Here is a 25,040-nt window from a genome sequence, read left to right as displayed (position 1 = left end):
ATAGCTATGGTGTGTGCATGCTGCGAGGTAAATAGTTGTTTGCGGTGTTGTTTTTGACACAGTTCACAAGTGTTTCTATGACAACGTAAACTAAAGTATTACATACACAGGCGGAAACAAACCATGAGGATTCTGTGTCCGCAAATCTAATGAAGGTTCATGCTTATTTCAACCTGATTATGCAATGGTTAATTGAATTCACTGTGCCGTTAAGGGATTTCAACTAATGCCTATTAGTGTTCAGACTCTGAAAGCTGAAATTTAGCTGTGGGAAAGGTGAACAAATGTCCTCACATTTCGTGTATTATTACATGATATTTTAATAACAATTTATCTACAAAACTGACTGACACCACTGTATTCTGGTCATCATGGAAATAGCACTGTCACTGAAGCAAAAGAACATATAAAAATTACAAACAACCATATTTGACCATATATCTTCAAAGTTCTCTTCATTTGTGTTCGGTGGATACTGTGTAAATGAGAAGGTCTGCGTTTGAACAAGATGGTCAAGTTAATACCAAGAGAATTACATGTTGGAAATTGTAGATGTGTTGTTAATGGTTGTCATTTGTTTGTCTTCCAGCTGACAGTTTCTCCTGTGGCGAGTCCTCGCCACTCAACAAGAAGCAAACATCCCGGAACGTTCTCCATCTGTTCCCCGTTCTCCCCCCACACAGTTAACTGCACTATTTGGTGGCACTGTATGCTAATCCAGTCAGTTGTTGTCGCGACCGAAATCCACACTTTCAGGACGCGATCCAGGTGTCGCGGAGCCCTCTGCTTTCTCCAGGAAGCCCCCACCTCCTCAGAGTTCCTCAGACAGCTGTTAGCTACACAGTTTGGTGGTCTCGTAATCCAAAGAGTTGGGCAAGCGCGCCCCGAAGGCCTGGAGGGAGGCGTGGATACGGACCACCTCGCTGGCAGTTAGTTTGAGCCTGTGCCGCAGGAGGCAGGAGAACAGGTCCAGCCTCTGGGGCCCTGGAGGGGACAGCCGGTTGACTCGGTCCCTGATCTCCAGCAGCTGCAGCAAGGCCGAGTCCTGGGAGCCCTGGGTGTACGGGTAGTCCAGCTGCAGGATCAGGTCGCGGATGGCTTCCGGGTCAAAGTGCATGCTGTAGCCGAACACCTGGATGCTGTTGATCTTCATGTAGCCCAGGTTCCGCGAGGCGTCCACCATCTCCAGAGGCTCGTAGTAAACAGTGTCGTTCCCGGGCGCGGCCCCGCCCCCCCCCTGCGTCTTGATCCGGCTCCTCAGGTAAATGTGGATGGTCTCGAAGAAGGTCTTCCACCGGTTCCCCAGGGTGAGCGTCCAGTTGAAGCACTCCAGCGGGAGGTCCAGCTTCGTGGCCTGCCAGTCCGGGAAGCTGTTCTCACTCACGGGGATGTACCAGCTCTCCGAGTGGCTGCCCCCGAAAGGGTTGATGTAGAGGGTGAGCACGGGCTCCAGGGTGCTGTTCTTGGTGAGGCACACCTGCATGGACACGCCCAGCAGCATGTGGACGTGGCTGGACTTGTACTTGTTGCTCTTGAGCGTCAGCAGCATCCTCTTCCTCCACGACGGGTCGAACCAGCTGTTGAGGCGCATGTCGTTGCTGATGAAGATGGCGTGCACCTGCGGGCAGACACACACACACACACACGGAGGTGAAGCCGTCGCCTCAATGTATCCGACCATCCTGTGTAGGCTGGCGAAGACGATACACTTCTGCTCTGATCCTTCAGTGGTTCCCAATCATTCAGTATCATAACAAAACTCAGTCGCAATGGAAAGAAAGGTGTAAAAGTGTCCGCCGAACAACGTTGTTTACCTCCAGCCTTCGGTCGGCTCTCTGGAGAAGGTAGCGCAGCTCCAGGTCCTGAAGGTCAGTCTCGAAGCCCAGGTAGTTCTCCGTGGAGTCGGCCACCGTCGGCCTGCAGAGCCCCTGCACCAGGGCGTAGCCCGCGTTGCAGCTCCCGCAGCGGGTGTGGTTGTCCGGGGCGCAGGCGGCGCAGGCGTGGCCCTCCCCGGTGGAGCACGGCGGAGGGGCCTGGCAGGGGCTGTGCTCGTGGCTGCAGGAGCATCTGCGGAGCTCCTCGGAGAAGGAGCCCAGCTGGTTGTTCTCGGAGCAGTAGAGGAGAGACTGGAAGTGGTTCAGCCAGTAGGACTGGGGCCTGGGAGAGACGCAGGCACGCCCGCACACACACACACACACACACACACACACACACACACACACACACACACACACACACAGAGGGACACTCAAACACATGTACAAGCACAAATGTTCGCATTCGTCTAATTTGACATGAGTTTGACATAGACCACTCACGTTCCTGTGTCGATTCACTGGTTGACGATATGTTACATATCTTATTATATCTTATAAGGGATGATAGTGTTATCATAGAAATGGAGCAACGTGGAGCGTGAACGTCTACTTAAATGTAGCGTCTCACACATCAGAACTTGAAACGACGTCTCTGAAATATCTAAACGGCCATTAAACAAGAGATAAATGATCGACGGCGGTGTACGGCACTTGCACAGCGCCAGGAACGACCAGAGAGCCCCTCTTGCATCATTAGGTCTAATGGTGAAAGTTTGAGCGCCAACTGTACTTTTTTTTTTTAACAAACTCTCGAAATCTTATCATTATTCCACTTCGAAAACCGAGTTGCATTCTCCCAGTGGATGATCCCTTCATAATTGTCAGCACAGTGGAGCTGGCCCCGGGAAGTGGAATCAATCACGTATCTCTCATCTGTCTGAAGTGCAGGGAGCGGGGCGTAGTGGAACCTTTCAAGTGCTGCGCTCCACTCCCAGGCAAACTGACAAACATTCCACTCTCTGACTCGGCAGCCTATGGAGATTTATCTCTTAAAAAAAAAAAAAAAAGAGTCAAGAATGTGACGCCAGCTTTACGTTGGGCGCACCAGCCCAAAACGTAGACAAATAAAGAACAAACATGCAGCCTTCCTTCCTCTCCCTCTCAGAGGAGGCGGGATTATCAGCTTCCTGGGTCGGCGGTAAAAGTGTCGTTTGACTCGTGTTGACAGGTGTGGGTGGGGCTTGTGGTTGGTGTAGGCGGGGCAGCTCACCGTCCAATGGGGAGGCGGATGCTGGGCTGTCTATTGCACCTCTTGCTGAGGCTGAAGAGCTTGAAGACGACCCGCTGGGCTCTCCTGAAGAGCAGGCGCATGTTGTTCTCCAGCTGCTCGTAGCGCCACTGGAACACGCCGTCCAGGGACCACAGGTGCTGGATCGTGGTCGAGTTCAGGAAGATGTTCTGGGGAAGCCTCGTCAGAAAGGTTTTGAACTCGTCTGTCGAAAACACGGTGGACGGGTTGTTACAACAGAGTGAAGACTCCACAGGGCTTGTGTGAGACAAGTCAGAATGGCGATGAAATGTGTAAACCATGCTCAAGGCAGTCTGTTCTGCCACAAACCGACGAGGATGCTTTCAGAACCATTACAAACATTAGTAGTCTAACCCTAACCCTAACCCTAACCCAAAAAAATTCAGTAGCCACTACATTTCTGAAGCCTAAAGGACAACAGGGATAACGGGACCGCTTTGACACCACCGTCTCCACGGAGACGCTCCTCCCCCCTGGCATGTTTTGCTGCTGAGCGAAGCAGAAAGTTGAGCGTCTTTGACATCGCTCAGTGAAGGGCGAGTTTACGACATTCAGCAGACCTGGCAGTCTGTCTCCCTCTGCTCTTAAAACATAAAGTTTTGAAAGTAATTGCACTTAGAGATGTTTTCGGCCAAATTTAAGAGGAAAAAAGGCATCCATTTGGGTTTCACCCCTGCATTAATGACCCCGACGAGATGACCCACCATCGCAGCAATACACAAACATTGTGCTAAGTGCTCTCATTCATAAGGTCCTACTCTGGTGATAGCAAAATGCCGGACTGGCAATAAATGAGGTTTACAGCTGATTAATCTCCTTCACACATATTGTAAACTCCCCGCTTTTTTTTTTTTCAACCCTGCCACGCAGTTGATTTGTGGCGCGCAGATCGCATGCCAAGTTTCACAATTCGGACGGTTCAGCCCCGTAAAGTGCAGCGTCTGGAGCCCTTCATCCTCCTCGCGTCTCTCACCGGGTCGAGCGCGGGACGACACCCTTCCCCCTTCATCCTTTACCGAAACGTCATCCCTTTCTTCTCAAAGCCTCAAGACGGGCCTCCGCGTCGACACCCCGGCGGTTTTCGAAAAAAGCGTCATTTCTAACGGGCGCGCCGAGCGGTGCGTCACGTGACAAGGTCCTTCCTTCCTGTTTTCATCCCCTCACCTGAATCCTCGAACTCTCTGTAGAGCGCCCCCCAGGTCTCCGTGACGCGCCTGAGGCTCTCCTCCATGGCCTGGATGTCCGTGTAGGGGCAGTTGCATTCTGGGAACTTCGGGTCGCACCTGCACCAGCAGTCGTTGTCTTTGCAGACGAAGGCGCCCTCGCCGTTGCAGGCGATGTAGCTGAGCGCCGCTCGGACGAAGCCGCCCCGCAGGTAGTCGGGCAGAATCACCTGCAAGCCTGTTGAAAACCAAACGGCCGCATTTGATGGACATCGTCAAATTGCGCCGTTTTGCTCTGTGAGTCTGACATGCAAATGCTATGAGGCATGAAGGCAAAAACGACACAAACCTTGAAGATGAACCTTGTTCTCTGGACTCTGAACCAATACAGAACTCACAGAATCCAGGTTGTCATAGTTACTGCAGCCAAGAGGGCCTGTCCGGGTCTCTGTTACCTGGGCAACAACAAACAGGACACATTTTTCAAGAATTCCTTTTAAACATCAACATAGCCAGTGAGAGTGTTATATAAATGTATTCCATGCAGCATACATTTAGGTTCCAACAGTTTGCATGCTTTGGCATTCCTCTAAATGGTCGTGTGCGTGGATTTCTTTCAAATCATGTCGTTTTTTTCCCCAACACCCCCTCTCACTGCCTGAGGCGATGCCATTGTGGCAGACGATTCCCCAAAGCACCCCGAGAATCTCAACAAGAGTGAGAAAAACAGTTGTCCTGGAAAGACTGAGATTTAGATGAACGGGAGGAAAAAACAAACGCGTTCCCTGGTGAGCGGTATTAATCCTCAGCCAGCTTCCTACTCTCTGTGACTCACCGCCGAGGCCCGCGGTAGATGAACACGCCTAGTGACCGTCACCAGAGCGAGGATGCGCCTGCTTAGACTCGCGGCGCGGAGCATGGGAAAAGTGCCGTTTGCCCTCTAAAGCGCCGTGTCTACATGCAGATAGCTCTCACGAGGAACAACACTTCTCTTTACATCCCGGGCAACTCGAGGAACTGTTGATTGTTTTTTACACGCCCACGCTCACCGAATGGGACAGCCAATGGCACTGCTAGAGTTGGCCAACATCTCCGCAGTGATATTTATCTCCGGTCTACAGACTGAGGGAGCCAAACTGACCTTAGCCGCGGCCATCTTTGACGGAACCTCTCCTCATTGGCAAAGAGAGGAACTGATTATGATCCATCTAGTGTTGCCAGTGCAGTCAGCGACAGACGAAGAGAGAGACACCGATTGATTCCCATATTTCTTCCTTTGTGAGAGTGGGCCACCATCGTTAGCCCAGAGAAGCGCCCGTGACCGGCCCGTCACAGAGCAGTTGGTGGGTGGTGACTGATGGATGAGGCGAATCGATGGTCGTCAATTCCATCAGCAGCACAATCAAGAAGAGCCCAGAGGAGGCAGAACGCCAACACCGCAAAAGAGAAATATCGCCAACTTTTCGGGACCCTCGAATATTGAATCTGTACGGACCGTTATTTGATAAACCACAGGATATTCCATATGGCAGAACATTGACTGATGAGCGGGGCATTCAATTTCCTCCACTGAAAGCAGCTGCCATTCGGTGCAGATACATTCTGTCATACTACAGAACGCCTAATGGCACATTATTAGCCACCTGTATCCCAGCAGAACGGCTGTTTGGTGAGGGAGAGGCTTCTGGAAAGGACTTCGACTCGTTTTTTGTTTTTTTTTGTCTTCGTGGCCTTCGGGGCTTGAGGGAGCGAAACCAACATCCACGGTGTTGACAAGAACAAGCCGTTCATGTCTGAGGCAGATTAGTGGTAGTGAAACGAAGGAAATGAGGAAAAGACAAGGCTGTTAAGGCGGCCACGAAACGCAAACGGCGGCTCCCCAGCCGGAGACGGGAGGCGCGTGGCGTCGACAGAGAAAACGTGTCGTCGCGGCCCCGGTGACGATCTTCAATGTCTTTCCTCAGAGACGTCAATACGAAGCCGACGCATTGTTGCGATAGTCCCCGCCGCTTTGAAAGTCGGTCTCATTCTTCATCGTTCCCGGAGACACACTGGCAACAGTTGCTCAGGTCAGGTGGGGATATCGACATCAATTTATTCCGGAAAATTGTCAAATCATAACAAAAATGATCCCCGCCGCTTTAAAACAGCTTGAGTCGTTACTCATTATACCAACAGCCCGCTCTGAACAGAGGACACACCGTGACTCCTTGAAGGGGCACCAGATTTCCACAACCACTACCCAGCACAACAGAACTCTAACAGGCTTTTCCTAAATTCCGAAATTTCCCTTCCACACACCAGCAGCAGGGGACTTAAAGTCCTCTCCCCCCCCCCCATCCCCCCTCGATTTTCCGGAACCCGCTAAGTTTCTCTCCCCGTACAGCCGAGCGCTTAGCGGTGCCTGTCCCGGCCGCGCGGGGGTCCGCGCCACCGCAGGAAATGAGCGGCGGAGTATGACGGGGGGCTGCGATTCGCTCCCCTCCGGCGAGGGGTCCTCCCCCTCCCCCGTGCGGCGCTCTCTCCTGTCAGTCACGCCGGCGCGCCTGAAAGGGAGGAGGTCGCCGCCACCTCGCAGGCGGGGGAAGCAGCAAAGCACGTCTGACCGCCACCGCCGCGGTGAGACCGCACCGACCTTCGAGCCTTGTCGCAGGACGGGAGGGGGGGGGGGGGACGGGGACGACTCGCGATGGGCCCTGTGAAGTTGACACACGCTGTTCTCTGTAACTGTGCCCTCGTATCATTATCCACGCTGGAAGTCAAACACGTCTGTAGACTTACTTTTTCCCTCTTTCTGGGGAAAAAAAAGAATTGGCTGTGTTCTTCGGTTTGTCCGCGGGCCCATCCGACTCCCCTGCCTGTCTCTCTGTGCGTGTGTGTGTGTGCTAGTGTGTGTATGCGTGTGTGCGTGTGTGTTGTACATCCACCATGCTTTCCTATTGCATCTGTGGAAGAAATTGGGATTTCCTGTGTGCTTACATTATTCACTAATCAATAGAACTAGTCATTGGATACTAGTTAGTATGTTCTCATGTAAGATTGCTATTAATAAGAGTAGATTGTGTCAGGGTTAATAGATGTTCGGGGTCAGGAGATTGTACTGGGTAAACGTCCCTTGTCATGACTACAAGGAGAGCACCAACTATGATCTCTCTAGTCTGAGAGTTGTCGCGTTGGGAGCTGTGAGTCTCTTTCTCTGACACTGTTGTAATTACATAACTTCCTGACTGTCACTATCTATGTTTACATTCTTGTGCTCTATAAAAGATGGTCCTCTGGCCTTCAGAGCGGAGAGAGAAATGGTTGAGACCTAAGCCTGGTGTTGTGTTGCCATGTATTGTCAGAGGTCTGGTTTTCTCTCCCAATCTGCAGATTGATAATACGATTGATAATACTTCCATCAGAACTCAACTGAACGTAATCACTCCGTTTATGAAGAGACGGACAAAACCCTTTCTTCATCACATCCGACAGTCCATAGATGAGGGGCGTGCAGCTTACCTTGATGGCGGTGGAGGCTATCTGGATGTGGTGCAGCTTGCGCAGGGTGCTCTCCCTGTCGATGAAGTAGGAGGCCGCCAGCTGGTGAAGAGCCTCCAGACTCACTGAGGAAGAGTTCCCAGAGCCCGAGAAATCGCTCACGTCCGCCTTCTTGCTCAATTTACGCTTGTCCACGAATATCGTTAAGGCCTCTTCTCCTGCAAACACAATGGGGTAGACGTTTCTCACATCGCGGCACTGTTTGGACATTGTGCACATTGTTCGTCTCGCAAAGTGACAGAGTTGCATCGATAAATATACAGCGCTTCATTAGCGAAATCAATCGTCTGACGCAAAGATTTATATGGGTGCTTGGAAACGTTTGTTTTAGCACAAGTAGTGGCTTTGAGAAAAAAAAAGTCTGGCTTTCCTTTCTCTACAAGAGAACTTCCTTTCTCTACAAGAGAACTATTTTTGGTATTTCATGAAGTCCACATGTTTGCGAGCCCGGAGAGGCAGCCCGTTTACAACCCACACAACCCATGTCTGGCTCTGCCCCAAAGTCCCAGATCCTCATTTTCATCTTTTCATACCACTCTGAATTGGCTGTGTGCCAGAACTTGGAGTTGCAATGCTTGTATAAGATCTGTCTTTCTTTTTTTCTCTCTTTTTTTTCCGCATCACACGGACTCAATCATAACCAAGACCTTTCCAGGGTCCAGGCAACAGGGGCCTCAGTAATCGACAAGTGTTGCTCTCTAAAAGGAAAGCCATTCTGTCCGCGTTCTAGACATGCACAGGGATTAGGAACTGAAATGAGATCCTCTCCCGTAAAGAGCACCAAGTGCCCTCCCTCCCCCCCTCCCTCACCCCCCTCCCTCCCTCACCCCCCTCCATCACCCCCTTCCCTCAAGCCCCTCCCTCACCCCCCTCCCTCACCCCCTTCCCTCACCCCCCTCCCTCCCTCCCTCACCCCCCTCCCTCAAGCCCCTCCCTCACCCCCTTCCCTCAAGCCCCCTCCCTCACCCCCCTCCGACCTTGTCTCTCAAACATCCAGCTATCAACTGAACCCCAGTCCACGTGATCTGTGGCACTGCAGATTTACTAAAATAGCTTTTTTTTTTTTTCTTTGTTCCTATCAAATCATTGTGCCACAGCGTTTTGAATCAGCGCTCTGCTGGTGAAGCTGGCTCATCTCACATCTTCTCCCCAGACCTCAGATGCGTTGCTGCCCTAACCGTTTCTACCACCTGCATAACGTTCACAGGGTTACAAAGACAGGTTAGCTTACCTCCTAGCGTGGCCGACAACAGGAAGTGGGTTCCGTACTTCCTGATCAGGTTGTCGGTGATCATCTGGGTGGTGGGCCGACGGCCAAGGAGACGGATGTTGCGGACGAAATCTGGAGTCAGAGGCAACGGCGACTCCAGGAAGTCTCTCCTCTCCACGGCCAAGTTGTTCACCTTCCACCTCCCAAACTCCCTGGAACACATGCAGACCACAGGGGGGGGGGGGGGGGGGGGGGGGATATGTGAAACTGCCATTGGAGGCGGGTGTCAGGTAAACAAGACCATGGTTAATGATGTGTTTTTATATGAAAGTGCGTCTGGCAGGGACGAGGAGAGGTGAGTCTTCAGGGGCAGCTGCCACATCGCATATCCACATCATTAGCTTAAAGTTCTGAGAGAGAGAGAGAGAGAGAGAGAGAGAGAGAGAGAGAGAGAGAGAGAGAGAGAGAGAGAGAGAGAGAGAGAGAGAGAGAGAGAGAGAGAGAGAAAGAAAGAAAGAAAGAAAGAAAGAAAGAAAGAAAGAAAGAAAGAAAGAGAGAGAGAGAGAGAGAGAGAGAGAGAGAGAGAGAGAGAGAGAAAGAAAGAAAGAAAGAAAGAAAGAAAGAAAGAAAGAAAGAAAGAAAGAAAGAAAGAAAGAAAGAAAGAAAGAAAGAAAGAGAGAGAGAGAGAGCGACAGCTAAAGACATGGAGAACGAGAAAGAAAAAGAGCGGCGAGATGGGGGAGAAAGAGAGGGATAACTGAGGAGAGAGAGAATGATAGAAAAAGAGTGGAAAACGATAGGGACAGAGGTCTAGGAGAGAGGGAGAGAGGTAGAGTTAAAGAAAGGGAGAGGAATAAAAGAGAGAGTGGAGTGATGGTGAGCAAGAGTAGCCAACAGGAGGCTGAGATCCAAAGCAGGTATCGTTCGGAGGTGGAATGTGGCCGTGGAGGAAACAGTCCTCAAAGCCTGCAGCTGTCAGGTGCACTCCTTAATAGTCACATCATGATTCTTCACCTCCTGTCAAAAATAGCCCCTGAAGAAGTAAAGAAAAGACCGAGAAAAGATGGCCCAATCCCTGAAATCCACCTATTAGTAAAAGAAAAAGTACGAGAAAGGTGTTCGGAAAATGCTAACTGGCATGTGAAAGTTATGAACGCTCAACAGCTAAACAAAACATTTCAATAATCCTCAGTGAATCTGACTTTGTTTTGTTTCCATTTGCTATTATGTGAAGCCAGTTGTTGCAACCTTGAGTGTGAGACCATCACTGTTTGTGTTAATTTGTATGTTCTTTAATAATTACAGTACCAAAGAGCTTGTTCTTTTTAATTGCCTCTGACAGATTGAGATGATATTTCAGTGAATCAGGTCAAACAGAGCATGGTTTTTCTTGCCACTGTTGGCTTCAGGCTACTGTACTACACAGCCATAAATTGGCAATTTGCGCGGTCTTGTAATATGTAACAAGTACAAGCTCTACTGCCAGCTTTCCTCCTAGTTTCGTTCTTGTCTTTCATTTTTCTCTCTGACTTGAGTGTACGTCTCGACTGAAGCAAATGTACATAGGCACTCACACATTCTACGCACATATATTATTCACAACCTCACATAACACATCGAGGAGCTGCAATTGCACTTACAGCGCTATTAAGCACTTTGGATAAAAGCATCAACGAACTGGCATTTATGGAATTGTATAATGTTGATCATGAAGGAAATATAACGCACACTGAACTACTGTTCAATCCCCGTTCTAAATGACGCATCGTACTGGTAGGTAAAGGCTTGACTATTCTAATCAGAGAAGGCCGGGCAACCTTGGCTGTTCATGATGGATGGAGAGAGAGGGGTCTTTTGAAAGGGTATATATCACATTAAACCAGGAGTAATGATGGAACCTCTCCCGCCCCCCCCGCCCCGACATGTTTGATTGATTCATCCGAGGTGAGCCCCTAAATTCACTCCGCCTCTGACGGAGCTTTTGAGCATTAGGAAGATGCTTGAAACGCACTCATCAGAATAGAGTTGTTCGCTTCTGACAGACGCTGTGTAAATAAATAAAGCGCAAGTCAAAGCCATATTCGCGCATTCTTGTGGTACGGGCTGGCGAAATTCCTGTACTGTGGGATCACGGTCTGCTCACTGTTTTGCTGTGTCAACAGGCCACACGCCTACTTTTGACATTGTGCTTTTAAGATGTGGATCGTGAATAATTCTTAGGACAAATATGTGTAGTGTAGCCATTCATCTTCAGCTCATTACGCACCGTACAACTAACTGCCCTCCACAGTTGGGCTTCTACAGAGCTCCACTTTGCTTTCCTGTGGCGTGAGGGCTCACTAGTTGAAAGACACAGCACGTTGAAAGTAAGCGCACAGGGGAGCAGGAACGGGTGGAGAAAGTGAATCCTGAAATCCCCTCTGTCGTTGGGTTCTCCAGTTATCGTTGACTATGATAAGCTAGCCCTGTCTTATCTTAAACCCCCCGATAGGCCAAATGGTTCATCCTACAGAGAACGAACGAAATGAAATGGATTTCACCATGATGCACCAGGGGGGAGGGGTCTGAAGACGTGCTTGGTACTGGAGTAGTCATTATTGATATCTAGGCCATCTTCGCAAACTTAAAAAAAAAAAACGATCTAAAAGGTGACATGGCAAATTTGTTTTCCTACTGACATCATCAGGTTATTTCACAGAGCTGAAACTGAACAGAGAATAAAAATAGTGGGATGGGTCTCACATCTTCTACAGGATTTCAAACTGCTTCCTGTCAGCTATCAGGGAATTGTCAGCTACATCTTTCATAATCCAATATCTAGGTGATGTGTTTGATCTCATACGCAGTAACTCATAAGCATATGAGAGTCTTAAATATGTTTTTATAATAGCATTCTTCAAGTGTTTGTATATGGCTTATTACAACAAACAAATCCAACTAAAATCTATTATTTTTAGATATAACCTTGACAAGCATCACATCCATGTACAGCACGCCACAAGCAGTGTGGCTAAAACATGTTAGACACACGTGATACATATGTTCATGCGTGTCGGCACCCTAGTGCATGGCAACGCTCCCATGGCAACGCTCCCATGGCAACGGCTTCTATCGACAGGTGTCCGAACGGTACCCCCTCCTCCTCTTGGTGTTCGCTGGAGAAGTCATATTTACATTTAGTCATTTTAGCAGACGCTCTTATCCAGAGCGACTTACAGTAAGTACAGGGACATTCCCCCGAGGCAAGTAGGGTGAAGTGCCTTGCCCAAGGACACAACGTCAGTTGGCATGACCGGGAATCGAACTGGCAACCTTCGGATTACTAGTCCGATTCCCTCACCGCTCAGCCACCTGACTCCTCATATACTTCCCTTGCCAAAGCAGTCTCTGCTGTGATGAACCACAGAAGAAGAAAAAAACTCAGCCTATTTCCTAGGACTCATTAAAAAACTTTCAAATTCAATCAGTAACACTGGTGGAAATTTGAAAGAAGTATGAGATGGTGAGATTTCATTATCCCAAAGTTGTTGTCGTAACACACCACTGTGACTAGAAGCACCACTTTTAGTTATTCATCTTCTCTCTGTCATTGAGGATTATTAGAATTTAGCAGAAGTTCAAACTGCAGAGGAGGAGATGCAGTTTTTGAAAAGAATATTGTCACTTTTAATCTGCTCAGGTCTGTTTTTCCCAGAAATTATAAAGTATTGGCCAGGGAATAGATTGTCAGGAACGTAAAGTAATTGGAAGCAAATAAACCGAGCTAGACAGGAGTGTTTGGCTATACTGCTATCACTGTGAATTAGTAATGGACATATTGACATTTTTCATATTAACTGGGACACATCCAGCAGAGCAATTACCATCTCATCTGTTTAAACCCACAAATGTCCACAGCATCATAGGTGAAAGATTAGCTAAAAAGCAAAACATCAGATTTAATCCCACTTCCCAGAAAGCCTGTTAGGACTACGGCCCATCATTGATAAGTGGAGGGCCAAGAACCATCCTTGACGTACGGAAATCTCTGAGGGAAGATTAAGAGAGGAGAACAGACTGAAAACATCAGTAACAATGTTCTACAACTCGGTGCTAAGGGGCCACTGGGGGGAGGGCGAGGGGGGGGGGCGGGGGAGGGTGTGACCTCACCCCTGTTTCCATGTGAACACCTGCTCTGTCCCTGTGGTTCTAAACAGGCCCTGCTCTGCATTCGGAACAGAAACATCCCGCTCTAATTGGACGCGGGCGATCTCGATCCAGGTCAAACGTATAGCGGCTTCTAACAGCCGTGAGATGGCCAACCAGGCGAGGAAAGCCATCACAGGTAGGTAGTTACTCGTGACACCTGACATCGTCATGGTCCTGACTCGAAAACAGAGACGCAGCAGAACAAAAAAAACGTCAAATAATGATCTTTCAACCACCCAGTATGATGGGACTTCGAAATGGAAATGCTACAGCAATGCCTTAATTGCTATACACATTAGCAGCTGCTGTCGTCAAAACAAATGTGGTCTCGTATAATAACCTACAATGCTGGTCTGGGATTGGATACAGAGAGCACACATCTGACGGTACAGATGATCAGCCTATCCAAAACAGAGAGGGTTTCATAATATCACGGCTGGCTGTAACCTCGGAGGCCTCAAACCCAACCTTGTAGCAGACAGTACCCTCTCCGGGGAGTCGGTGATAATGCAGAGTAATAAGTATTAAGAGCTCACTAATCACTCGGCCCCGCGATAAGACTATTAATCTTACCACCCGCGTGGCTGGGCTGGGATGGACCAGGCTTGGGCCAGAGGAGAAAATATGAAAAAGCTTTGACGCGCACGCCAAGCCGCCCGAGCCGTAAAACACCCCAACGCCGATCCATAGATGTCACATTGCCGTCTGCTATTTCCTCTCGCCTGCTCAATATCCTGCCAAGCGATGATGGGTTTGATTTATGATGCAATTTACACCCTTCATTCCATCGCAAACCAATACCTGTAAATGTGTTAACATCGTGACAAATCTTCTTTCTTTTTTTGGGGCGCCAATCAACATAATCTACTTACCAGAGCATTTGGGAAGCCTAATAAATGTTCGCAAGATAACATCCTGGTGCAAAATAACAAGGTGCCTCTGGCGCATGGCGCTTCGGCAGCGAAATGAGGGGATTTGTAAACAAACTTTTGAAGTATCCTTTTCCAGCACCTCGGCCAGGGGAGAGTAGCGCTGAATGCATGTTACTGTTCATGCTCACCGCAGCTATCAATCACAACCAGTAAGTCATGTGGCTGTTTTATGTGACGAGAGCACCTGTGCTGATTGACTGCCCTATATCTTTTCTTCTGTTACATTTCACCTGGATCCGTGTCGTTTTATGAACCTTGGTCTCGTATGTCAAATCGCCGACACGCATTAGAGAGCACCTCTGATGGCCTTTTCCGCAATTAGCAGGCAACTCTTCCTCAAAGCGCCAGAAATGATCAAATGATTAGGAAAACTAACTATCAAAGCCAATCCTCCTCTACTCTTGCCGAGCCACAGTTGTGTGGATCACTCAGGGGAATCGAACTACAGAGAACACGACTTCACCACAGACTCGCCAGAAACGACCCTCAGGGCCATCCGGCAAGACTACGACTGTCACAGCTGACTGTCTTTGAGCCCTGCCTTGCTCATTGTCATCTTCCCTTACGTTTCCTCCGTCCGCCTGACGGGGCCCAGGGCATCTCGCCTCCTTCCCCTTCGAGACGTGCTCACCTGTAGATCTTGTATCGGGTGGAAAAGCCCTGGCGGTTCCTCTCCACAAAGTCGGTGTACTCCTGGGAGTGGTGGAAGGGGCCCTTGTCCGACAGGAGCCAGTCCAGGGGCCCGCCCGGCTGCTCGTTGGGGAGGCTGTCCACAGCTGCGGCCAGGAGCCACATCCAGGCCCAGCAGTGCAGGCGGAGGCTGGGGAGCCCCCATGGAGCCATCAGAGGATGGGGGGGGGGGGGGGGGGGGGGGGGGGAGCGATGGGGGGGGGGGGGAGAGGGGGGAGCGAGGGAGGCGGAGGAGGAGAAGGAGGGGGAGGCGATCAGCAGCCACAGTCACACGTCAGTTCTCTCCTCCACTGGGAACACCTGGGGAGCTGCATATCCTCACGTTCCCCTGAGCACCTGTGGGAGAGAGCACACACACACAGACACACACACACACAGACACACACACGCAGACACACACACGCAGACAGGCAGGCAACACACATGGACATTGAGTCAGACAATCCGAGACGGTACGGATCCAAAGATTTTCATTCGCGCCGTGACTCACACAGGCGGGGATCTGTAAAAGGAAACAAGTGTCTCTGCTGTTCATTCCTGAGGTATACACGTTGGGTTCCATTCGCAGTGTGTTATTTGACTCGTATGCAGCTGTGCCTCGACAGGCTTCATCCGTGATGGATGATGAGGCGTCGTTCGGGAGAGCCGAAATGCCAACCTTCGAAAGCCAATTGGTATTAAAAAACAAATCGCTCTTTTGCATCAACGAGTGAAGGAAGAGCGTGACACTGCCATAGCGCATCACCAGTCGTGTTGTCAGAGAACCTGCCGGTGTAGCCCTTGTCCAGGGCTTAGACTATTCTTCAGTTCCCTCCTAAGGGTTGTCAATCATCCCCAGCAGCTGTGACCGAGCCAGATGCTTTGATGAAAGAAAAAAAAAAGTCCCATTACACTATTCTGATGACAATCTATCAAGTGAAGTCAGCCATGTGACCACATGCATGGAAGGGTTTCAAAAATCCTTTTTTTTCTTCTCGCAAACAGCGCCAGTGCCGACTAGGACTGTATGTGTGGGTGTGTAGGCGTGTGTGTGTGTGTGTGTCGGGGGGCCCTGGTGTGTGCGTTTTGGTGGGTGTGTCGAAAGGGAGCAGAAGGTTTAGGAATTCCAGAGACGGAGAGAAAGAGATATAACGAGACGAAAAGAGAGATGGAGCGAGAGGGAGAGAGAAAGCAAGATGGGGGTTAATTACCGATATTTGACCTCACAGGAAGATGTGGACTTGGTCGTTTTATGAGCTGAGATGAGTCACATTGGCATTCACTCCAAAATTGATTTCAGTCTATGTTTCCGGGCATCACTCTGCTGTCTCGCCCTGTCTGACCCTGTGTGTGTGTGTGTGTGCGCGTGCGTGTGTGGGGGTGTGTATGTGCGTGTGTCAGGACGTAATGGAACAGTGGGTGTAATTCACAGATAAGTGGATCCGAACACAGACCCCCCCATCTCAATCTACAATGCTTTTTCGCTGTGATTACACCGGCTTTAAAAGCTCGGGTGTTTTGCTGCATGACATCCAATTCGTCAGTGCAGACAGTAGTGCATGGCCATGCATATTGATCAGGGGGGGTTAGAGTGGGGGGCTGGGGGGTGGGGGGGGTGGAGGGGGGGGCGATCTGTGGTGTTACTGAGCAGGAAGACACCATCCGGACAGTGTGAGATTCTCAATGCAGGGATAAGGGGTTGGGGGGGTAGTTGTGTGTGTGTGTGTGTATGTTGTGGGGGGGGGGGGGCGTGTTGGTGGGGGGTGGAGGGGGGGTTGTGATGCCAAAGGAGAGTGTGTGCGTTTCTCCACGATTACTCTTTCAACATCAACTTTCGCCTGTTTGTTAAACAGAGAGAGGGTGTTTTTGCCTCTCCCCCTGCTCTGATTTGAAGGGGTTGGAGGCATGTTTGCATAATGCCTGATGCCACAGAGCCCCCCTCGGCTCCACGCTCATACCAGAGGCTTTGGTGTACAGTGCTTTCTTGTTTGGCAGCCATTGTGAAAAAGTGACCTTGCACAAAGGGGACTGTCCGCCCTGTTAATATCAGTGCAGGCTAGAGGGGTCATGTTTAAAGACTGTTTAATCCCATCATCCCACAGGCAAGACGCCAAAAGCTGATACAGGAAGAGAAGCTTGCTCTGCTCTTTCTCTTTCTCTGTGGTGCTCCCTTTTCTGTCTCTTCCCCTCCCTTTCTCTCTCTGTCTCTCTCTCTCTCTGCCTCTCTCTCTCTCTCTCTCTCTCTCTGTCTCTCTCTCTCTCTCTCTCTCTCTGGCTCTGGTTCTCTATCTTTCACTTTTACTCTTTTTTTCTCTCACTGTCTCTCCATCTATCTCCTCCTCGCCATGTTTCTCTCTTTCTCTTCTCTGTCTGCTTCTCCCTCTTTTTCTCCCCCCCTCTCTCGGTTGATCTCATTCTCCTCCGCAATCTCTCTGGCTCTCTCTCTCTCTCTCTCTCTCCGACACTCCCTCTCTCTCCAGCTCTCCCCTCTGGCCGTGGGAACCTGCTCAATATGAGAGTCCTGCATGTAAACATGAATCTGTTTGCAACCACATAATCTCATTATCAGACACACAGCAGGCCGATTGTGGTTATTATCTGTGGCGATGATGCCACGTACATGTCATTCCCACTTTACAAGGGTATTACTTGATAACACCCGTACGCAAACACAACCATGTATCAAACTCGGTTTAAAACGCTCACGTTCGAGCCGCGAGCAGCGTGCATAATCTTTGCACGACAAATAGAATGTCTGTCGAGTAAAAAGGCTTTTTCATTATCAGGAATGGGAGAGCACAACCATTCCACATGCTACACTGGGATATGATTGTACACAACCGGGTCCTGCTTTAACCTCGGGCACTACGCCCCGACTGAGTACAAGCTGTGCGTGTGCGCTAAAGTGCGTGTGTGCTCATCCAAAGCCTTCAGATCCGCCTTTTGAGGGGAGCCAACTGAAATGGTTGTTCTTACAGGATGCCAAGACCGGCTGCATTCAGAGAAGCCTGAGTCACTCAGGTGATCCTGATGTGCCGATGGGCCGATCAGACGACAGCCTGTGCGCGCGAAACGTTGCACGATAAAAGTTGTCGAAAGTCCAAGAAAAATGAGTTAACTCTTTCGTCGCGGATGGTTCTTTCTCAAAGTTAAACAAATGCCTTCCCATGACCGAATGACTGTTGGGAGAAGGGACAGATTCCTCTGCCTCCCTTAGCCGAACGCCCGCGCTTGGAGGCCATCCCAGGGGTTAGATTTACAGTCCGCGTTCGTCGGAAGGCACAATCACCTCAGCCTTGTCACACGACGCGCCATTTTTCACTCAAGCTTTTCCATTCAGCATTGTTTGTGCAGGAAATATACCGGGTTTCCATTAGTGGGAAAACACACAGAATCCAATGTGTCATTTAAATGGTGCATGTGACAAGGTCATGTTTATTTCTCTTGGGTGTGTGGCAAAGGGGTTATTTCCTTTTTGAACTACTGATATTCTGGCACTAAAACAGAGAAGCATTTTAGACAAATGGCCATTCAGATGACTTAATGCCCATCTGCTAAGAAACTCTGTACAGCTTTTATGACCACCGTCCAGCATTACGACGAGGCATATTCATTAGGAGCAACTGATTATTAGCCATTCTAGATTAAGGTGATACTTAGTAACACTCAGGACAAGGTACCGGTTGTGATACGTTTTAATGCCTCTATGAATGTGGCATTCCTTCAGGTAGTTCCAGCTAGTCTAGAATAACTGTTTCACCTCTCTCCTCCAGTCCAGTTCACTCCCTGCCATAACAAGACTGCACCAAAAGATAGTCTGCCAAACCCAGACAAATGTACGACCTGACTTCTCCAGCAAACCATGAAATGCCAAATGAAGACACCCGACATGTAAAAGCTGTGCAGGGCTGGGGATTTAGAGGGAAATGCCAGGGTCTCATTTGAACACGGCGGCTAACACCAACCAGGGCTTCTCTAATCCTGGCTCAGCTGACTCACGTCATCTCAGCCTCACTGTTCTGTGACTGCGTCGTGGGAGATATCTGTCATCGCCTTTTACATTTACATTTAGTCATTTAGCAGACGCTCTTATCCAGAGCGACTTACAGTAAGTACAGGGACATTCCCCCCGAGGCAAGTAGGGTGAAGTGCCTTGCCCAAGGACACAACGTCATTTGGCACGGACGGGAATCGAACTGGCAACCTTCTGATTACTAGCCCGCTTCCCTAACCGCTCAGCCACCTGACTCCCTCAGGTGGCTGACTTTTCTCATATCCTCCTTGTCCAACCGAGCAGGAGAGTGACATTGGACAAATCAACGTCTACATAATCAATCGGATTATTTCGATGGATTCGGGGCAATCTCCTGGGTGTGATATTGAAATGGGTCCTCGGTCATTTGCGGTTGCTGGCGTCCCCTTCAAAGCACACATGCACATACTGTATGCCCACAGAAAAAAGACCACGGTGTCTGTTACTAGTGGCTGGAAATAAATCTTAGACAACACCTTGGGGTTTACCCGAAAGAGTTTGGACAAAGTCCTATAAAAGTGCAGACGTGACCAGAATATTGTGTTGTGTTGTTAAATCAGCCGCCTTGTTGACTGGCACCTAATGTTCTCTACGGGAATGTATCTGTTCCTCCAGAGTCTGGCTAACCACAATGTACAACATTCAGTCCAGCTCTGGCTTCTGGAAGATACTGCATGGTTGATGAGATTTGGGAACTCCCCAACCTAATCTGTCTAAAGCATTTCTGCAGACAGAGTCACAGGATGGGGCTGGATACAGAGCATTCAGACCTCTGAACATCTGTTCAGGCACTATCCGTTAGGACACCGGCGACATGTTGACACTGGGCTCTGTGTGTGTGTGTGTGTGTGTGTGTGTGCGCGTGTGTGTGTGTGTGTGTGTGTGTGTGGGTGTGTATTCTCCTTCAGGAATCCAGCATTGCGATTCCTTGGCTTCTGCAACTATGCAAATTGGTCCGACTTTCTTTTTGTCGTTTCTCCAGTTTGAATGCATATCAATGGAGAGAGAGCGGGGGGGAGAGGGAGGAGGAGGGGCGGAGAGGAGGGGTGAATGGTTGGCGGGGATTTGATTAAAAGGTTTCATTAGAATTGCTTCAACAGGATCCAATTTGTAACTCCTGTACTTTCAAACTTGTCTTCCAGCCACCCCCAAAACCGCCTTCAAAGTGTTGAAACAGGAACTGATAAACCATACATCCTCCCTTCAGTGCTGACTAACGAGATTTCTTGGCCCTAATTAACCTAGTTATCTTCCCTCCCACGACTGTCAACAATACCTCTCTCGCTAGCGTCGGGGTGGGGGGCTCACTTCTGTGTGAAATTACAATCTGCATGTCTGCAGGTCACACTTGTTCCCCGTTTACAAATCAACACAAAAGGCAGAGTGGTCCCGATGGACGCCCTGACATACATATGGCAACCTGAATGCAGCGCAACTCAGGCGCAGTGGCTAAGATGGGGGCTTCCAATCTCATCGTCATAGTGACAATCAGGACACCGCGGAAGAACCAAGAGGGTGTCACATGAAAGCAAGAATAAACTGCTATTATCGTTGGATTCCTTTTTTTATTGACCGCTCTTCAAGTTTAGCTACTATTTCAGAAACAAGAAGCGCGCTAACACTGAAAGCAACCCCTCTTCCTGACATGTGTCAGTCAGTGTATATAGTCTTATATAAGTATCATTCCTGCGGTATTTGATGACTAAATCGAAAATCGCACGCCCATCAGTGCAACACAAACAACCTACCATGGACTTCTGCAAGGCCGTAAAGCAAAACCTTGCTACGGCCTCACGGCTGAGATGAGGGCCAGCTTCCGACATATACACTGGAAACAAAGTTTCATCAGACACAATACATGTGTGTGGTGAGTACAATGGATACTCAGCATTCAAACTGGATTTAATCAATTAGTGTCTGAGTGTGTGTATGTGTTTGTGTAAATTAAAGGGAGTAAACTCTGAGTTATATTGGAATTGGATTTTTTGGAATGGAAGTGGAATAAAAAATCCACCCCAAATCGATTAAAACAACATAAAAAGCCTGCTTGTGAAGTCTGTGCTGGAAAAGCAATGTGGGAAAAGCTACCTTAATTATGGCTATTCGGCTCGTAAAGTTCTCACTTGTACATTTTTATTTGGCTGCATATCACAGTGGGGCTGGAAACAGAAAGGAGAAAAGTGTCTATGAATTGCAGTAAAACACATATAGAGCTCTCTTAAAAACCTCCAGTCAATGGCCTGCCTCTGAAAGGTCTAAGGGTTCCTCCTAAATGAGAACCAGTAAGAAAAACAATCAAAGTTTAAACGGAATGAACAGAATTGCTAGTGAATTATTTGTTGGGCATTGAGAGAGACGGAGAGAGAGAGAGAGAGAGAGAGAGAGAGAGAGAGAGAGAGAGAGAGAGAGAGAGAGAGAGAGAGAGAGAGAGAGAGAGAGAGGGGAGATAGAGAGCGAGTGGGAGATGGAAAGAAACAGAGAGAGAGAGGGAGAGAGAGAGGGGGGGAGCTTTCATAACCTTTAATAATTGAACAAATGAATATGCATGTATTCTGTCTCGCAAAACTTTGTTGAAATAAGCCAGTTCCGCCCTCGGCCTCTCTGTTTTTTATCTCGTGAAGATGGAGAAGGACAGGAGCTGACAGGGATAAGATCTATTCTTTTGTCCCGCCCCCTTTTATCTATCATCCTGTCTCTGACTCCTCCTCCCTCTTTCTCTCCTCTGTCACTTCAGATCCCAGTCAGGGCCGTCGCATTACTGCTCCACCAGTTTTTCTCATTGTCATAAAATGATGGGCCGTAGGTATTCAACAGGCCCCTTAATCCTGCCAAAGCTGCACTACTTGACGCCTATCCCCTCCCTTTCTTTCTGTCTACGACTTGCCTTCCTCTCCTATCTCTCTGCGTGCCTCTCTTTTTCGATTCCGTTCCTCGTCGTTCTCTCGTCCCCTCACAATGTTGGACTCGATCGTCTGTCTCCCCTTCTCCGGTGAGCAGTTGATGTGATAGAATTGCTGCAGTGGTATTTCCATGCATGACTTGTTCATTAATGGGAGTGCTTGTTAGTTTGTCTTGGCTCAACTTGAGGACAGAGATTCTCGGGGACCCCTGCTGAGATGCCCCACTCTGGACTGAAGGAAGTGCTACACACGTTACACAAACTCTTGACGCCTCCGATCTATGGTCACATCTTTCAGAGGAAGCACGTCAATGGCTCGCATTCGATTTTTGGTTGTCAGTTGAACCTCATCATGAACAGCGTTCAGTAGATGTGTATGTAGGACATGGGAAACATGTAATACTCCTCAAAATGGATGTTTTGGTGGGGCTTGAATAGAATTGAGGTTGGCATGTGTGTATAAAACCCATTCCAACACAACAACACACACAACTAGACTTAGATTCCACTGCCTCTAAATCAATCAATGCAGGTTTCCACCTTCTACAACGCTCTCTTAGCTGATTCTAAAACACGCTCACTCTCCTGACCGGATTTTAAAACCACGCTCTCTTTCCTGACGGGATTCTTGAACCCGCCGAATCGATTCTGCTTCCACAAACAGGTGACAACGTTTAGAAAACTCTCTCTTAATCGAGACAGACAGTGTTTCTTTCAGGTCCTGGCTGAGTTCTCTCTGCCGGGTCAGGATGGGCATCAGAGCTGCTGAACACTGGGTCTCTTGTATCTCATGAACAGAGATTTCAGCTCCTCCTGTCTACAATCCTCCCCTGGCTTCCTGAGCAAGGGAACAGCAGCTGGGAGACCCTTATGGACGCATATACAACACGGATAGCAAGCTCAACAGAGAAACTGCAATACCATAGCCTGAATAATACTAATAACAAAAAGGAATTCAAATATGTGTCCTAAATGAAATGAGCAGAATAGCAATCCTATTTCACGGCCGATTAACTGGTTAGAAAACTAGGCTATCTAATAGACAAGTTTGGCTAATTCAATCTTGATGCAGGCCTGTTGGTTTTCATTCTGTCACCAGATTAACAAGCAAACACAAGCGCTCAAATGTTCATGCCACCCGAAAGCCTACAGAATACAGACTTATTCAATCAGAGGGAAAAATGTTTTTGGCTGGGCTGGAGCTGGTTGTTCTGCTTCACTGGCAATTGGCAAACCTGCTCCAGAGCACATCACTGTTAGAGATCTGAACCACTGCAGGCAAGCACGCCAACAGTCCCTGAGGATCAAGGATGGATGCTGGAGTGATTAAAACATTGGGATTGAGGAGGAAGAGGAGAGATGGGAGAGTTGGATGGTGACAGGAAGGATGACTCCGCTACCCTTGTCATATATGTAAATGTGCTGCCATGTGTGGCTGCTTCTCGTTTGAGAAGAAGAGACAGATGGTGTGTGCGCGCGCGTGAGGGTGTGTGTGTGCGTGGGGGCGCGCACGCGGATCAGAATCGAGGTATATGCAGACAATTCAACATGCGTTAGACATTTGCAAGACAATTATATTGGGACTCAAAATAAAAAATGTACATTTACGTCGTTGGCTTAGTAAAAGATTGTGAATGTATTAAAATACCGCCCCTAGATGAACACAACAACTCACCGAGCTTCTGAACAGCAGAGAAAGTTTAACTCCGCATCTCCCATTCTCCTCTAGAATCGTATGATGTGGTTGTTCCTCAAGTTTCCAAAATTGTGGACAATCTCATTTCATGCAGTCAATATCGGGGTGAACGAGTTACAGCCTGAACAGTGGATACAAAACTCGTAACATCCAAAAAGAATCCAAAAAGGCAATAGCAGGTTACCATTTAATTCTGCGCAACCGAGCAATCCTTCTACCGCTCTTGCCCACTGGAAAACTTCTGGAACGAAATGCTTTTCATTATGGAACGATTGGCAAAGTCAGGTTATCCGAATATAATTTTACGTTCCTGGAAGCAGAGACTTTGACCTTTCAGGGGATAATGACTTTACCAAATGAAATTACCCACCGAGAGATAGAGAAAGGGAGAGAGGGGTGAGAGGGAGAGAGAGAGAGAGAGAGCGAGAGAGCGAGCGAGCGAGCGAGCGAGCAATAACGCTACTCGATTGGGAATGCGTGCACGCTACTCCTACTAAACACCGGTGGGCTCTTCATGCAGGGCAGATGCGAACGAATGCGGTTCGGTAATGCTTCACGGAATGTCTAAGTGCCTCTGGATGGTGGTTAAATATTCCTTTATAAAGTCCGCGGCAGCCCGCGCGCTCTGCTTGACCCGCCTACTCCGCATCGCTGTCTGGGAGAGAAGAGGAGACAATTTAGGTGGGCGCCGGCAGCAGATACAGCATTTTCCCCGTTTGCCCCCTCTCTCTTACTTAGTCACATGTTTAAAACACATGTAGCCATTTGTAGCCTAATATCTGCTAAAGGAGCATGCGTTATACATTCTTGACGTGGAAGGAACATTAAGAAGAATTTAGTAGCCTGCAATATATATATATATATATATATATATATATATATATATATATATATATATATATATATATATATATATATATATATATATATATATATGTGTGTGTGTGTATAGGAATGGTCACTGTTGCCAAACTGTTTAGTATTTATCGGAGTTAACCGCAGTCTTTTGCAAGAATAAGTTTGGGATGCTGTTGCTGTTGGTAGAAAAAAAAACGTGTGCAGGGCCGATACTTTGTTATATCAGGTGGAAGCAGACAATACAGCCATCAAGTCTTGCCGTCACAAGCCTTGGCTGTATTGAGGAAAAGACAAAACACACAATCCCTTTCGCCCTAAAGTTTCTATCTGAGCGATGAGTCATAGCAGAGCAAACATGAAATTGAATTCCCAGAGCCCCAGGACAGTCACTGAATAAATGCTGGCACTCCACAATGACTATGGTAGTTTACATTAAACAAATAAGCATCAACATAAATTGTCTTCCACCAAGCACAACACAAGCAACAGGATTGGGCATGCATCTGTGTTGCATATGGAGCTTTTTCACTACCGCGGAATCAACTCAGATTCAGTCAAATGGATTTTGAGCTGTCCTTGGTGCTGAAAGGACGCATCTTCGCCAGCACGACTTTCATTGTTTGTCGTGTCGAGTTCGCTGCGATCCATAGGCTACATGTATTGTTTACCTTTACTGTCTTTCTTTCCACTTTAAGTGACAAAGTCTATGTTTGCTATTTTACTTTT

The 25,040-nt window shown here is 48.5% G+C and overlaps 1 protein-coding gene across 1 annotated transcript; it reads right to left on the bottom strand.

The window, feature by feature from the left end:
- Window positions 1–317: 317 nt before the first annotated feature.
- LOC134013052 (BMP/retinoic acid-inducible neural-specific protein 3-like) lies at window positions 318–24,104 on the bottom strand. The gene is made up of 9 exons (XM_062452792.1): window positions 23,436–24,104; window positions 14,791–15,185; window positions 9,061–9,251; window positions 7,791–7,987; window positions 4,639–4,744; window positions 4,291–4,527; window positions 3,088–3,310; window positions 1,815–2,157; window positions 318–1,618 (listed from the first exon to the last, which is right to left on the bottom strand). Exons 2-9 carry the CDS (start codon window positions 15,000–15,002, stop codon window positions 833–835), a joined length of 2,295 nt encoding a protein of 764 aa, XP_062308776.1. The 5' UTR covers window positions 15,003–15,185; window positions 23,436–24,104; the 3' UTR covers window positions 318–832.
- Between the last annotated feature and the right edge of the window lie 936 nt (window positions 24,105–25,040).

This window comes from Osmerus eperlanus, chromosome 26 (genome assembly GCF_963692335.1).
Source record: "Osmerus eperlanus chromosome 26, fOsmEpe2.1, whole genome shotgun sequence".
Lineage (NCBI taxonomy): Eukaryota > Metazoa > Chordata > Actinopteri > Osmeriformes > Osmeridae > Osmerus > Osmerus eperlanus.
Note: the sequence above shows the minus strand (reverse complement) of the source record. Positions and strands in the feature narration are given on the sequence as shown.

Bases quoted from the DNA above. Each gene is read 5' to 3' on its own strand.
- LOC134013052 (XM_062452792.1), bottom strand. From the start codon at position 15,002: ATGGCTCCATGGGGGCTCCCCAGCCTCCGCCTGCACTGCTGGGCCTGG. The intron at 7,988-9,060 runs GTAAGCTAACCT...TTGTGTTTGCAG, and splicing joins GTTGTCGGCCACGCTAGGAG to GAGAAGAGGCCTTAACGATA. The intron at 4,528-4,638 runs GTTTGTGTCGTT...GGTTTTCAACAG, and splicing joins GAACAAGGTTCATCTTCAAG to GCTTGCAGGTGATTCTGCCC.